The following is a 16,891-nucleotide window of genomic DNA, read 5'->3' as shown; positions in this document are numbered from 1 at the left end:
GACAAAGTCAGATAGAGAGCCACTTCCAGAACTGTCTCAGAACCCATCCTGTCTCTTCTCCTCAGCAAGCCAGTGGTTACAAGTACCATCTGAGGCCGAGCGGGCCACACTTTCTGCCCAGCCAGGGCTGAGGGAAAGGGCACCGTGGAGCAGTAGGCGGACGCTTAGGGGAAGTGAGTGAGCAACTAAGAAGAAAAATGACAAAGTCCCAGTTACCAGAAGCAGGGCCCCACCAGCCGGGCTCATCCTGCTGTTTCCTTCCTCACAGCCTGAAGAGAGCCCCATAGCTAGACTGTCAGCTCTAATTCAGCTATTTCTCATTACCTCATCACCCATTTTCTATAATTACATGTTGGGTGGCCTCTTCCTCCTATCTTAATTAGTTGTCAGATATAAGATGAGCATTGAAGGTATTTTCTGCTTTGCTCTCATGGAGGTCCTCCTTTGCATATTTTCATTATCCAGGTGTTAGGATGAAGCTTTTATTTGTAAATGAGCCTGGGGCTCACTGATCCTTCAACATTTGGGGGGGGGGAATGTGAAGGAGAGTATATTAAAAAGACAAAGCTACATATATCCTCCCCTCCCCCAGAGGAGAGTTTTGGTGATTAGGCAAAGAGAGGTCACAAGAAGTCAATGTGAGCTGAGCCACCAAACTCTGAGCACACCTCACACTGTAGAAAAGGCTGGGAGAATTTTAATTTTCAACCTTGGCCACCAAAGACATAGAAAAAGCTCAGATAAGCTAAAGTGGGGATGGAGGAAATGTCTTCAGGCTCCAGGGCTATGTTCTCTTCTTAACTCAAAGCAGAGGAACGAGGAGCTTTTTGGGCAAGAGCACTTTACATTTCTTTTGGGAATCTGCATTCTGTGGTTGAGGTAACTTTAAACCCTTCCACAGCTTCAGCGTTGGTTCCTGATTGACTGAATTCCTTCAATAATTAGTTCAGAGATGGATACACAAGCCAGTCAAAGCCAGTAAGACATGAGGCTTGGAGCTGCTGCCACCATATTTTTACTCTGAGGGGTGCCTGAGAATGAAACCTCCCACTTGCTGAGTTCAGAGTATGATCCCTGCATCAAGCCAGAAGTTTCTATTCTGGCATAAGCTGATGTTTTCACTGCTTTGGCTGGGTTTTCCGTTCACTTAGTCAAGATGATTTTGGATTGATTCACACTCAGCATCTGTAAAAAGAAGTAGGATTTTATTCCTGATTTCAACCAACTGAGGCCTCTAAGGCAGAGGTATGAGTCTCCACACATTTCCCCTCCATGTGTTGACCCAGAGCTGGTCACCCCTCAGGCATTCGTGCTGCCCTCCCAGAGGTGGCTCCGGTAGCTCTGCACACTTTTAACCTGAACACTCCATTTCACAGGACAGCGACCCAACGGATTCCCCTGGTTTTTTTAGTCTCATGATTAGAGGAATTCAGCTGTATTGCAGACCGAAACTAGGAAACTTTCTTGAACTTCCATTTGGGTTTTTATGCTGTCTAGGTTTAAGAAACCTTATAAATGTAGTGTGTGGGACAAAGCACAGGCGACACTATGAATAGACCTGCATGTACACAAGGTGTGCTTCAGTCAAGCTTCTTTTCTGAGTCCAGGAGCTATGGACAAGACTTCTGACGTCTTTAGGGCGATACGCACGGAGGGAAAGTCAGGAGTTCACAGCTTCATTCACAACATCCACGCAGAAACAAAATGTCTGCCCTCAGCTGCAGTCCTACTTGGAAATCTCTTCCAGGAAAAGTCCTCTGGATAATGGGCCACAAGACGTGGCCTCTGGTGTCCATTCTGTCTTCTTGCCTACCCTAACTCAAGAGTGAGTCCAGGGAGCTGTTCAGCCTCCCACATTTTCTGGTTCTAAGGCAGAAAGAAGGACTTATCACACAAGTACCACTCTGGGCTCATCCTGAACTTGATCACCCCCATTATGACTTTGAGAGGTGGAAGGAGCCTTCCATGCCTGGTCGGATGGTTCTCTTCTCCAGGAGGAAGCTGAGGCTAGGAAGAGGCTGTGGGCACTTGGAGGCTGGAGGTTGCTGAGGCGGTGGGAATCAGGCAGCTAGTGGAGGGCCAGAGGCAGGAGATGTGGGCTCTGCTCTCTCTACCACTGACATTGGACAATATATTTTCCCTCTTCTTGCCTCTATGTTTCTCATTTGTACAGGGGGTGGTGACTCCAAGGACAAATTCCCCGTCTCATAAGTGTGAGACCATGTGTATATATAAATGATCTGTTCCATCAAACTACCCACACCTGGTCTCTGGAGGACCTTCTCTTCCCTGCTACCTGGTGATCTTACAATTATTGGCTTCATTTTGGAACCACAGGTAGCAAGCGGGGGTTACTCATCTTTTTTACAACTGCCCTGAGGGAGATGGTGGGTGAGTGTGTGCACAGGGGAGTGTGCAGTGGGGTGTTAGAGATCCCTCTGCCCTCTGTCCTCCAGCTCTCCCCTGGCCATGGCTCTGGCAACGTGTGGAACATCAGGCAGCCGTTCTCCCAGGCTGGCTGTATCTTAGCTCCCAATACACTCTAGAAGGGAAGGTAAAGGCACATGGCCAGGACTCGCTGGTAATTCAGAGTGTAGTGAGGGCGTCAGCAACTCTGAAGGATTTAATTCATGAAAGCAGGAAATGTGGAAGCAGTATTCTAGAACAATCTTGTAAAAATACAAACGCCTGTTACAATTTTAATGTGTAGGGCCCATGGCAATTATTCAAGGTAGATGTTCCAGGAAAGGTGACAAGCCCCACATTCTTTCAGTCCACATTTAATATTCATGCAGTATTTAAATTTTGTGGATATTTTGGTCTTAAGATAGTTCACTCTGTATTAAGCAAAAAAATTGGTAAACTCTTTAAAGGAAGACATTGTACTCTTTCAATGGTTTCTCAAGTGTCTTAGAGGCACTTTATAAATTCTTGTTGTCACACTGTTATAATGACAGGTAGGGGCTAGTTTACATTGGCCTTGGCAACAAGAATGAGACTCATGAAGGATGTCACAAAAATAATATCACCTATGTTAAATATTTAATGTCATGTTCTCCTAGTGTCAAGATACTTAGTCCCGTGAGAGCATCTCTAAGGCCGAGGGAGATGAGCCAGGAGAATGTTCTGCACATATACAACACATGAAAAAAAGAAGCCCACACAGCTTAGTCTTACAATTCATTGCTTTTGCTCTGGAAGCTTCCCTCAATTAGGGAAGGGTATAAGGCAAGACAGGCCCAGGTGACAGGTGCTGAATGGAAGGGGAAGTGAGCCCAATCTGCTTGCCCCAGGAGCTTTCCACTCCAGAGAAGCCCCAAGGCCAGGCCTCAGCTAAGCAGATTTTCCTCTGAGCACCTGCCATTCAGGTGGGGATGCCTCGGGCCAGCTCCAGGGGCCAGCAGAAGGGGATCATAGATGCTGGCTCCCCAGCACCCCTTCATACAAGTCTCCATCTCCTTCCTCCTGGTTGGGGTAATGGCTTTTAACCCTGTCCCCACTTCAGAATCATCAGGGCCACCTTTTAAAAACACCTGCATTTGGAATGGGCCTCGGGAGTGCCTTCCTCAAAAGGTCTGGAGGGAGCTGCTTATCGGCATTTTTATTTTTTTAAAGAGATTATTTATTTGAGAGAGAAAGTGGAGTGGGGGAGAGGGAGTGGGAGAGAACCCCAAGCTGACTCCCCAGCCTAGCGCAGAGCCCAACACAGTGCGGGGCTCAATCTCAGACACTGAGGTCATAACCTGAGTTCAAATCAAGAGTCAGACCTTTAACCGTAGGCACCCCCAGTTACTTGCATTTTTTTTAAAGGCACAGGTAATCCTGATATGCAGCCAGAGCTCAGAAGAACCACCTCTTGAGAGACTCAGTGTAGGCTCCCACCGTGTTTAATATTTTACTCTGGGACTTTGTTTCTTCCAGAGTGAGGTGTGAAGGGGTCGCCTCAAAAGGGCAGCATGGGGTGACGGGAGTCTGCCCTGCCCAGGAGTTACAGCCCTGAGGCTTATGGAAACATAAGCCCAGACCAAACCTCATCCGGTTGGTAGCGCGGTATAAAATACCCTTCCTGGTCGGAGCAGAGCCCAGACCTCCTTTGGGATGATGGTATTCTATATCTTTCTAAAAAATGAGCATGTGACCACGCATCCCTTCGTCTGGGCTCCCCACTCCTTAGATATCGTGCGTCACTTCCTATAAATCTCTAGCTGCTCAGCTTGCCACACGCACCTATGAGATGCTTTAAAACATGAGCAAAATGGGGGCACCTGTGTGGCTCTGCTGTTAAGCATCTGCCTTTGGCTCAGGTCATGATCCCACGGTTCTGGGATCGAGCCCCGTGTTGGGCTCCCTGCTCAGTGGGGAGTCCGCTACTCCCTCTCCCACTCCCCCGCCTGTGTTCCCTCTCTCGCTGTATCTTTCTGTCAAATACATAAATTAAATCTTTTAAAAAAAACAAACCTAAACTAGCCAAGTACATTTATCCCTAAGTGTGGGTTCTTGGGGCAAACAGAATCTTATAATTTTTAAATATAATTCCTTATTCCATATCTTTTTATATGTAAGTACTTACATATTTTCTATTTATAATACACATTTTAAAATAGAATATAAAATCTGTATTTATACATAGATTTGTTATATATATAAAAATATAAATGTGTGTACATATATACATAAAGGGATTTATTATAAGGAATCGGCTCACATCATTGTGGAGGCTGAGAAGTCCCAAGGTCTGCCATCTGCAAGCTGGAGACCAAGAGAACATATGTGCAGATTCAGTCCAAGTCAGAAGGCCTGGGAGCCAGAAGAGCCCATGGTTTAAGTTGAAGTCCAAAAGCCAGAAGACTCAAGAGCAGAGGAAAAAAGGGTAAGTCTAAAAGTCAAGTCTAAAAGTAAAAAAAAAAGTCTTTTCAAGTCTAAAAGTCAAAAAAGTCTGATGTTCCAGCTCAAAGCAGTGAGGGAGAAGGATTTCTCTCTTAGTCGGGGAAGGTCAGCCTTTTTGTACTATTGTGGCCTTCAACTGATTGAATGAGGACCACCCACCCACAGCGGTGAGAACACTCCCAGAGTGAACAGTGCAGGGTTAAGTCAGCCTCTTTCGAACACCTGTAGGGGCACCTGCTCACCACTGTGTGTCACCTCCCATGGCATGGATCAGGCAGGCCTCTTGCTGCTAATGTGAGACCTTGTGGGGGTAACTCAGTGTGGGCAGACAGGCCTCCTAACTGCAGGAGGGAGAGCCCTGCAAATATGGCTCTGAGCGCCACCCCAGCCTGGACTGCGTGTCACAGTGTATGCAGTGGACCCTCTGGTCCCTAATGCACTCTGGGGACAATCTGTGATGTTGGACCTCTTTTTGTGTCCTCTTCCCACTCCCCACCTCCCACCTCCACTTGGCCTTCTCTGTGTCTGTGTTGATATGCTGCTGGAAAAAAACAAAGAACTGGGCTGGCTGGACCCCAGCTACTTATGATCCCTAACTTTAGCTAGATCTTCACTAAGATTCCGTGGGCTTTTTGCCATTCCTTAGCCATTGGTCCATTTAGCCTGTCATTCATTCAATAAATAGAGAGTGCCTACAATTTGCTGGATACTCTGTTCTGCTAAGAGTACAATAGGGGTGTAGGGGAAAAAAACTCGGTCTCTGCTCTCAGGGAGCATACAGCCTGGTACACTCTATGAGGCAGGGTGCCCTAAACCCGTCCAAATAACTCAGTCCTCCATATATGCAGGTGACCTCAATGATAAGCCTGGGTTTGCCATTGCTAGAAGTTCCTGGGTCTGTATTTCCAGCACTCCCTATGCCCACTAGATCTCTGAAGCCAGAAGTTGACAGGCTCTCTGGTCATTGCCCCCACAAGGCTCCTGCTTCTTTGAGCCATGCTTCCTCTTACTGTTCCTCTTGCATTTCTTCCTTCTGAGATGATAGCTCTTCCACCATGATGCCCCATCCACAAACCCAGGCCCCCTCCTCTGCTCAGGGAGACGTCTCATCCTGCATCGCCAGGTTGCCAAGTCCCATTTGTTCTTCCTCCCGAATGATCTCCTCCTTCCTGCAGCTCTTTTTTTTTTTTTTTTTTTAAGATTTTATTTATTTACTTGACAAAGATCACAGGTAGGCAGAGAGGCAGAGAGAGAGAGAGGGAAGCAGGCTCGCCGCTGAGCAGAGAGCCCAATGTGGGGCTTGATCCCAGGACCCTGAGGCGATGACCTGAGCCAAAGTCAGAGGCTTTAATCCACTGAGCCACCCAGGCGCCCCTTTCCTGCAGCTCTTTAATGCCTCCTGCACAACCTCCTCGTCCCCTGACTCCGAATTCATCTCCATGTCTCCATTTTCAACTCTTTCCCTCTATCTAGCTATATGCTGCTGTCAGAAACAAGTCTGCTACATTTGCTGATGTCCTGCTGCTGATCCAAGCATTGAAATGGCTTTCACGGGGTGTTTTTAAAAAATTTGTTGTTGTTGTTGTTGTTGTTTCTGGCAGAAAGATGGTTTTATTCCTCCTTTCAAAATGGAATAGAAAGCACTAAAAAGAAATCAGCTATTAAACTGTGAAAAGATAGAGAGGAATCGTAAACACACATTGCTAAGTGAGAGAAGCCAATCTGACAAGGTTACATACTGTGGGGTGTCTATAGGGTATGAAATTCTAGAACTCACAACACTGCGGAGATAGAAAAAGAGTCAGTGGTTGCCAAAGGGTGGGGGAGGGAGAGAAAAATAAGCAGAGCACTTAGGATTTTCAGGGCAGGGAGATTATCTGTGTGATACTACAATGATAACTACATATCATGACCAAACCCACAGAGCATACGACGCCAGGTGACATACAGATACCTAAAGCAGACTTTACCTAGAGTAAACCACAGTTTGGGTTCTAATGACATACCAGTGTAGGACTGTAACAAATGCGGCGCTCGGGTGTGGGATGTCGGTTGTAGGGGGAGCTGTAGGTATGTGGGGTAAGGGAACAATCTATCCTTTCTGCTTAATTTCACAGAGAACCTAAAGCTGCTCTGAAAGATCAAGTCATTTATTACATATGCTGTTACAAGATAGATTAATATTAAAACTATAAATTTACTTTCAAAATTTTATATCAAAATTTACATTAAAAATTTTGATATTTACATTTACGTTTGGAAAAAGTGGAGCTCCTCTGACAGAACGAGGAGGGTGGGGTGAGGGGGGTCAGCCCTGTCTGTGCCTCACCCCTCAGCGTTTCCTTGGGACCTGGGAGCCTCAGGACTTGGAAAACACCAGAGACCTAGAGGGCACACGCTGAATGACTTAGCAAGGCAAACAAGTGTTCTCATGATCAGGCCTGGCTTTCCTTCCAGGCGCATATCCTTGCGCTTTGCAGACACCTTGCGTTCGCGATACTCTACACATACCCCACAGTTTCCCCAAGTACCCACTGCTCCATGCGGTGTCCCAGGCTCACGTTGCTCCGTCTACCCGGAATCCTTCACCCTCTCTCTCCATTTGACGACTTCAAGTCTCAACTCAAGCAGCACATTCCCTGTGAAGTTGTCCCAAATTCTTTAGGAGACTCTCCTCATGCTTGATTCATTTTCTTTTCTCCATTACGGTATGTGCTAAATGTAGTGTCTGTTTCCACATGCCCAGCTCCTATGACTCTGGGAACAGTTGGAAAGCAGCATCCTTGCTGCTTTCATCTTGGTATCCCTGTAACCAGCAAAAGGAATCCGTGCGTGCACGTGCGCGCACACACACACGCTCTGTTTTTTTTGTTTGTTTGTTTTTGTTTTTAAAACACTGTCTCCCCTTTGGAGACTCATTTACATGCGGGACTTCATAGACACCTAAATTTTTTATTTTTAAGGGCTTTTGCTTGAGTTTTCTAGATTCTTCTGACTAAATTTCTTTTGCCATAGATACTATAAGATATTTCTATGATTTTTCACTACATTTCTTAATTTATATTTTCTTAGATGATGCTATTTCTTTAAAAAAATTTTTGTAAAGATTTTTTTATTTTAGAGAGAAAGAGAGAGTACAAGCAGGAGGGGCAGAGGGCGAGAGACCTTCGAGCAGATTCTGTGCTGAGTGCAAAACCCAGTCAGGGCTCCATCTCACGACACTGAGATCATGACCTGAGCCGAAATCAAGAGTCAGATGCTTAACCAACCAAACTATTCAGGGACCCCTAGTCTATTTTTAAACTTACATTTATAGGTGATTTCTTTCAATGATAAATAGTAAATAATTGTTTACCATACAACACATTCTCAAAAAAACTAAGGTCAGACTCTCTCAGATAATGAACCTCCAGAGTCTTTCAAACTCAAGTAAATGGTAACAAGATCAGAGCCATCAATTAAGCAAATGTCACGTTCCCTTAGATTTATGGTGAATGAAGACCAACCACCCTCGCCTCCCAAATCATCATTTAGGGGAGTCAGAAAACCTCAGGCTTCGATAGCCTTCAATATCTTTGAAATACAGTGAAAGGCGGCACAATTTGTCGCTACTACCTTTGATTCGATTACTACTGTCCCTTCCCTGGTTGCCACACTTTCATTCAATAAAAGCCAAGAAAGGCTCCTCCAGCCCTTCCCCAGGGTCTGCCCATGGCTCTGAATCCCACATCACCAGGCTTCCATGTTACAGTTACTTAACCACCCTTAGTCATTCTAGCTCATGCTTTGCACATTTTAGCTCTGGCTTTACTGTCACTCTCTTCAATATTAGTTTTTCTTTTTTTAAAAAAGATTTTATTTATTTATATGAGAAAGAGAGAGAGAGCATGAGGGCATTTACGGGGAGAGGGGCAGAGGCAGAGGGAGAAGCAGACTTTCCACTGAGTGTGGAGCCAGAGGTAGACTCGATCTCAGGACGCTGAGATCGTGACCTGAGCTGAAACCAAGAATCAGCTGCTTAACTGACTGAGCCACCCAGGAGCCCCTTCAATATTAGTTTCGTCACACATTTTAGTGATTTCAGTGACCCCAAAGATAAGCCCTCCCTGCACCTTCATCTCTCAGTTTTTTGACCTCTCCTCTCAACTGATCTTGTCTTCAGCACTACTCCGGTCACCCTCTGCCAACGGACACACCTTAGACTCGTCGCTACTCAACACTGAATATGTATCATCTCAATTTCAAGCATTCCCCTTTCTAACTACCACTTTTTATCCTTCGGTCTGTTTCTACCGCTCTTATTCCAACAATCCTTGTCCCTTTGTTTGCACGATTCATCGGTCCTACCCATTTCCCACTATCCCTCCACCTCCTCATTTCACTCATGGATCATTTTCCTGGCTCTAGTCCTCATCTTCCTCTCTGATCAGTTTAAACTCTGAGGCCCACCATTATAATCACCCTCTTCCCTAAACTCTCAGCTTCTTGGCTTCTCTTTTTCATCACATGCCCTTGAGAAACCCCATCCTGCGGTTGCAGGAAAAACACCCAGCCACGGAGACAGGCTCACTTTAGATTTGGTAGCATGAACCTCAAGCAGACCCATAATGCTCTCAGACCACTGTGACGCATCCCTCGGTCTATGTACTCTTCTGCTTTCCTGGATGTCTTCTTTCTCATCCAACTTTCAACACCACCTTCCCATCCTCACTAATAGCTGGTGACCTTGCTTCTGATTTCTACTGAGAATAGAGCAGCAATAAAAGAGAACTTCCACGAGTTACCACCACAGTCAACCACCCGCCACACTCAAAGCCCATGTACTCGGCCTGCTTTCACGATACTGTCGTCTTGTGTCTTGAGAAATCATTCTAGGTATTTTTCTGTCTTCTCCTACATCATTTTTTTTCCCTCCCAAAGGACGTCCTCATCAGCATAGAGATATGCTGTCATATCTTCCATGTGTAAAAGCACTCTCTCTGACTCTGTCGGCCTAGCCAGCTGCCCCTCCTTTCTGTTTCCTCTTACAGAAATAGTCATCAAATGAGTAGTCATCAGCTATTCTCTGGAACCCATTTGCTCTCTTGAACCCACTCTAATCATGCGTGAGCTCTCTACCCCTAAACAATGATCTTTTCAAAGTCATCAGTGACCTCCCTGCTGCAACACAATCAATTCCTGACCCTCATCTTGCTTACCTATGCGCCGCCTTTAACAGGGTTGGCCACTCCATCCTCCTATTAAAGTTTCTTCACCTGGATTCCAGGACTCCACATTCTCCTGCTTCTCTGCCTGCCACATTGGCTGCATCTTTCCAGTTTTCTTTATTGACTGTTGCTCATTTTCCCGATTCCTTAATGTTGGACTTCCCAGGTCTCAGACCATCTGCTCCCATGTGTTATCCCTACTCACTCCCATAGTGTTCTCGTCCAGTCTTGTGGCTTAAACAGCATCTACATGTTGAGGACTTTCAAGTCATCATGCTCTTAGCCCACATCTCTCTTCTAAAGTCAAGATTCACATATCCATCTACCTACTCGACCTTTTTTGTCTTGGATATCTAACAGGTATCTGAAACTTATTACATCCCAAAAATCAATCTTCTCATCTCCCCCTTTCTAAAGCTCCCCTTCTTCATTCTCCCACACCCCATTTACTGGGAATTCCATCCTTTCTTCTGTTCAAGAAATCCCCTCCCCTGACCCCCAGTCATCTTTGCCTCTTCTTTTTTGTCCTCTGTTCCATGAAGAATCAAAGATCCTGCCAGCCTCTGCCTCCAAAACAGAGCCATAATCTGACCACTTCTCATCATTGCCTCAGCTACCATCATAATCTAGACTCTCTTCGGTTACAGGAATAGTCCTTATGGTGTGGAAAGACTCAAACACCAAGGCTGCTTTTTTCCATATCTGGGAGAAATCTGGAAGCCTTATATCTCCTCAAGTCTCACACACAGACATCACTGTTTCAGATCATCCTCATGTTGTTACCACTGCCATCTCAACTTATTCTTCTTTAAATATTTACATTTTCTTGGAGGAAAATTTATATTTATACACACACACACACATACAATTTGTAATTTGTCCTGAGAGTACTAAAGGTACATTATAAAAGTACATAAAATATACAACAGTATAGAAAAATAAGTAAGTAAATTAGGCAAAGGGAAAATAAGGATAGAAAAAGATTCAGATGAAGCTACAGGTGAGGTGAGCATGCAATGCATACAAAGGTTTTCTTCGCATTTGCTACACATGCTACACATGAAACACATAAATTTCTCCCTCTAAGGTGTGCTTTAGTATCAGATTTATTTCTTCTTGATGGACTCCATGAGGCATCATGGCCACAGCGCCCCTTTGGGTGTAAAGAGGGAGAAGGCTGTGTTGGGCAGGAAAGGCTCAGAGGAAGTGGGTCAGTTCTGGTCAGGAAGCCCCTCCTCACCTGAGACTGGGTCTCAACGTGATCCCAGTCACTCTTTTGGTGTTCTCCCCAGTCTCCTACTTCCCAATCACCCCCGCCCAACACACACACACACACACACACACACATGATATACCCCTGGTACTTACCAAGACCCAAGCAAGAAACTCTGAGTCCTGATTTTCCAAGATTCCTGGAATAAAAATAAAGCAACATATGGTCATGACTTTCTCAGTGAAACACACTGAACTATGAATACTATTTCTCACTTTTGACATTGATCTTGACTAGAGTTGTGATAGAGGCAGAGCTGCAGGTGCAGGTCTATGGTCTTGGGAAGAGTCTTTCATCTCCATTCGGGGGCTAGGAGACTCAAAGTGTGCTCAGGTTCAGCACAAGATGAAAACGGACCCCCCAAAACGCAGCTTTTCAGCTCTGAATGATCTTTATGAATTTGTTTACAAATTTATTTTCTCTCTTTCTAGAACATGAATTCCTTAAGGGCAAAATTTGTATCTCATACATCAACCAGTCATTCCTTATTCATTTATTATTCATCCCCAGAGCCTGACACACAGGGAATCCTTAATAAATATTTGTTGGCCAAGTAACTAATAAACTGACTTCTAAAACAGAGTATTATTACTGATAGTTGGGGATTATTACAAGAACAAATTCAAGATGATCATTTAGGCTGTTTAAACTATATTACAGGGGCGCCTGGGTGGCTCAGTGGGTTAAGCCGCTGCCTTCGGCTCAGGTCATGATCTCAGGGTACTGGGATCGAGTCCCGCATGGGGCTCTCTGCTCGGCAGGGAGCCTGCTTCCTCCTCTCTCTCTGCCTGCCTCTCTGCCTACTTGTGATCTCTCTCTGTCAAATAAATAAATAAAATCTTTAAAAAAATAAATAAATAAATAAAAATAAACTATATTACAGATATCCTTTTACTTGCAGTGGGGCCATGTCCTAAGAAACCCAGCCTAAGTTGAAAATACCATAAGGTGAAAATACATTTAATTCCTCTAACCACCAAACATCATCGATTAACCTAACCTACCTTAAATGTGCTCAGAACACTTATAGTATCCTACCATTGGGCAAAATCATCTAACACAAAGCCTTTTTTTTTTTTTTTTAAGATTTTATTTACTCATTTGACACACAGAGATCACAAGTAGACAGAGCGGCAGGCAGAGAGAGAGAGAGAGAAGCAGGCTCCCTGCTGAGCAGAGAGCCCGACGCAAGGCTCCATCCCAGGACCCTGAGACCATGACCCGAGCCGAAGGCAGAGGCTTTAACCCACTGAGCCACCCAGGTGCCCCCAAAGCCTTTTTTATAATAAGGTGTTGAGTGCCTCATGTAATTTATTGACTACAATACTGAAAAAAAAAAAAAAAAGAGTGGTTGAATGGGTATAGAGCAGTTTTAAGTGTATTGGCTGTTTACCCTCTTGATCGCAGGGCTGCCTGGGAACTGTGACCTCCTGCCCAGCATCATGAGAGAGTAACCTACCATATATTGCTAGCCTGGGAAAAGATTCAAATTCAAAGTTTGAATTCTACTGAATGCACATGGCTTCCCCTCCATCACAAAGTCAAAGACCTTAAGTCAAACCATCAGAAGTAGAGGACCATTATATTATTTTTTTTATCAAAGGCTACATAAAATTGCTACAAGATTTTTGAAATGATAGGTTTCCCCCCCTCATCCATCCTTTTGCTTTTCACCCCTGAAAGCTTGTCAAGAAGAGGAAATACATTTCCACTCTTTAAATAGAGAACGAGGAGCGTTAGTCTACATGGTAAGGTATCCCGTGGAGACCTACCCCCACCCCATCTTCCTGCCATCTGCCTCACAGCTGTCATGGAAGAGATCAAAGTCTCAGAGAGAACACCTCCTAGAATTTTATAGGGGTCTAATGTGAGGAGGTGACAGCTTAAATAATTGAAACATGGTAGCAAAGTGTATCCTTTACCCTCTGGTCAGATGCTCTTCTGAGAACACTCCCCACCCCACCCCCGCCCCCTACTGCCCCCACCTCTTCTACCTCAAGTGAAACAGCACAGACATTTCCAACTGCTGCTGAACTCAGTTCTTCCAGGTGCTCTCTCGATGCTTGCACAGTCTGCTGTCTTTAGAGTAGTAACTACAGCGATCTCACTTTTGCATCTGTTTTTCCCCTCTGTTTATTATTCTTGTCTATAAAATGCCACCTAAGCAACACATTTAGTTTCATAGCCTCGTCCAAAGTGCATCACATTGCAAAGAGGTGAAAGATGCAGGTTTCTGACCTATTGTTGAAATTAGCCAGGGAAGCTTGGAGAAATCACTTCCTTCCTCTGGGGTTCAATTTCTTCACTAGGAAGATGAGCTATTACACATGCCTGGGCCATTCACCTGGCATCAGGTCTGTGGGACTGGAACATGACAATGTATGCTAAGGCGTCATACAGCAGACAAATGCAAAGCACAATTATTTTGGGTGCCTTCTGACTCTGCTCCCCTCTCACAGACCTAGTGCTACATTTTCCCATTTGAAGCGGGTTAAAGACACCTGGAAGAAAACTATTGCATAAAGGAATGTGTGAAAAATATTTTGAACTACTAAAGAGGAGAGAAATTACTGGACTTCTCCCATGAAAATCATTTGCATGAGAAAGTATTCTTTTAGTAGTTTCTCAGAAAGCCACAGAATATAAAATCTGAGGATTTCTCTTTTAGTCTTAAAGTCTACTGATTTTAAAGGACAGGAATCTAGAACAAAAGCTATATAGTAGGGAGAAGAAAAAAAGACTACACCAAAACAAACAAACAAAAAAAGTAACTATATACATAAACACAAAATACTTAAAAATTAAAATATAGAATTTAAAACATCAGTACAGTTCACCCTTGAACAACACAGATTTGAACTGCCTGGGTCCACTACATATGGATTTTTAAAATAAATATAATACTGTAAATGTATTTTCTCTTTCATATGATTTTCTTAACATAATCTTAGTTTGCTTTATTGTAAGGATGCAGTATATAATGCCTATAATATACAAAGTCTGTGTGGACTATGTTATCAGAAAGTTTTCCAACAAACAATAGGTTGTCTGTGTCTCTGACCTTCACGTTGTTCAAGGGTCAACCACATAGTGTGTAGCAGTCTTCCAGGTAGAGATATTCAACACTGATGCACCAGTAAAGACTTACTGGGAGGCTATCATGTTCCATGCATTGGGCAGGTCATGGGAATACAGAGAGGAACCCATTAGGGTTCTCACCTCCAAGGAATTTTTTTATCCTCTACCCTTTCTTTCTTTCTTAAGAATTTACTTTTTTGAAAAAGAGAGAGGGTGTGTACAAGCAGGGGGAGCAATAGGCAGAGGGAGAGGGAGAAGCAGCCTCCCTGCTGAGCAGGGAGCCTGATATGGGGTTTGATCCCAGAACCCTGGGATCATGACCTGAGCCATAGGCACATCTTTAACTGCGCCATCCAGGTGCCCCTATCCTATGCCTTTACTGAAGGGCACAGAAAAGCAACCATGTCATTATAATACAGTGGGGTGTGTCCTCGCCTAGAAGTCTTGGGGGAACATATGAAGGAGCTATCTCAGACCTGTATTTGTGTCACTATGTAGGTGTCATGGGAAGATCCTAGTAAGGATTTTCATGTAATTTTAATCTTTCCACAATTTTGAGAACAACAGGGAGTACAGAAAACTATGCAGAGTGAGAGATTTTCCTAGCAAATGAAATAGGGCAAGGTTATGTTGCTGAGTACTTACCAAGCAATGTCCCAGCACCAAGGTGGGGAAACCTGCCCTATTTTCCTTATGACAGTGACTCAGGAAGATGATGATCACTCTGCTATGGGTTTGGAAACCCAAACTTGAAATACTTGAGAATTGTCAGCAAAAACAAACTGCAAAATAGCAAGTACTAAACGTAGCCCACTTTCTTGCCCCTGATGTTTAAACACTCAGGCCAGCTTTTCTAGAATGAAAGCCTTAGAAGATTTTGTACTATGTGAAAATTTTCCTGACAGACAAATATTTATAGAGAGGTGATAGATCCCTCATTGAGTCTCGATATTTTTATTTTAACTCTCTCTAAATATCTTCACCCTCTAGAGGGAATGGTTACCAAACTCCGTTGGTTGGTTCATTTTTTCTTTTTAAACATTTATGTGGCAGAGAAAGAGAGAGAGCGAGCGAGCACACAAGCAGGGGGAGTGGCAGGCAGAGGGAGAAGGAGACACCCCACTGAGCAGAGAAGACCGATGTGGGACTTGCTCCCAGGACCCTGGGATCATGACCTGAGCCAAATGCAGACACTTAACTTACTGAGCCACCCAGGTGCTTGTTTTTAAAATGAGAGTTTGTTTTTAAAGCGGTTGTTTTAAAAGCGAGAAGCATTTTCTGTCGTGAAGTCCAGACATGGACTTGACCAGATATGGACAAAAGCCTTTACTTTGTCCAGGGTTGAGTCTCTGTGAGACTTCTACCATGCAAGACATTCTCAACACGTGATGATGCTTCTCACTCTGCAGATGTAGGAGATAGGAGGAGCTGGCTCCCTCCAGTTCAGCTCATAGAACTCCAACACAATTTCTGTGATTACCCATGGTGCCTCTGCATCCTTCTGCCTCTGTTCATGTCTATACAACACTAAATGGAGATGTGGCAATAGTCCAGCTATTCTGACCCATTTAAGCTTTGCTGGATAACAGGTGATAGATAGGTAGAGAGAGAGAGAGAGATGATAGATAACAGAAGCCCCAATACTGGACATATTTGATCTAGTGAGTACAAACTATATCATCAAAAGCTTGTTTGCATGGTTATAACACCAAATAATGGCAAAGTTTACATAGCATGCTAGGCTCTAACAGATGCCTTGGAACCTTCTCCATCCCACATATGGAATTTTCATGACTACTTCATGATGTCATGTGACTGTGTGCAACAAAACAACTTTCTAGAATTTCATTTTGTTGTTTAATTCCTCAGCATTCACACAATTGAGGCTACATAAAAATTCTGTAAGTACATCAAATTCCTAATTAGATTGAATCCCTCTCCCTTTTGAGTCAAAATAGTTTCATTGCACCGGTTTACCTATTTTATCTGTGTCAGATATGCCAGAAGGAAGTCTCACTGTGTTCATTTTTAGTATCTGCTCCTGTTCAACTCAAAATAAAAGCTCCTCTTTCCCGGGCAAACCTGGCCTGCTCTGCTGCTAATATTAGAAATGAATGACATCAGTATGGGGGCACAGGACACTTAGCTTTGTCAGTCAGATTCAGGAAACCCTAAATCTTAAATCAAAGCTTCAGTAAAGAGTTATCTGGAAAAGAGATACAGCTTCCTGAGAACACCAAGGTTGCCTCTCCCTGCACCCCCTCCCCCAACCCCTGTGGGCAGGTTCATCCCCTCTGTGAATACAAGGCTGAACTCATCTTAGGCCAATGGTTAATTCTGTGACAGAGGCAGTCAGAATTCCTCGTGTCATTGTGTGACGCATCCATCAGGCTTTTTTAAATTTTTTTTTTTTTTAAGATTTTATTTATTTGACAGAGAGATCACA

At 44.1% G+C, this 16,891-nt stretch overlaps 1 protein-coding gene across 2 annotated transcripts in view; it reads right to left on the bottom strand.

The window, feature by feature from the left end:
- Window positions 1-16,891, bottom strand: part of KCNAB1 (potassium voltage-gated channel subfamily A regulatory beta subunit 1) — a 380,466-nt gene that overhangs the window by 102,120 nt on the left and 261,455 nt on the right. For both annotated transcript variants that reach the window (XM_004755616.3, XM_004755617.3), the window contains exon 2: window positions 11,463-11,506. In XM_004755616.3, the coding sequence (XP_004755673.1) occupies window positions 11,463-11,506 (44 nt within the window). The remainder of the gene's footprint in view (window positions 1-11,462; window positions 11,507-16,891) is intronic.

This window comes from Mustela putorius, unplaced genomic scaffold (genome assembly GCF_011764305.1).
Source record: "Mustela putorius furo isolate JIRA1106 unplaced genomic scaffold, ASM1176430v1.1 tig00003834_pilon_pilon_pilon, whole genome shotgun sequence".
Lineage (NCBI taxonomy): Eukaryota > Metazoa > Chordata > Mammalia > Carnivora > Mustelidae > Mustela > Mustela putorius.
Note: the sequence above shows the minus strand (reverse complement) of the source record. Positions and strands in the feature narration are given on the sequence as shown.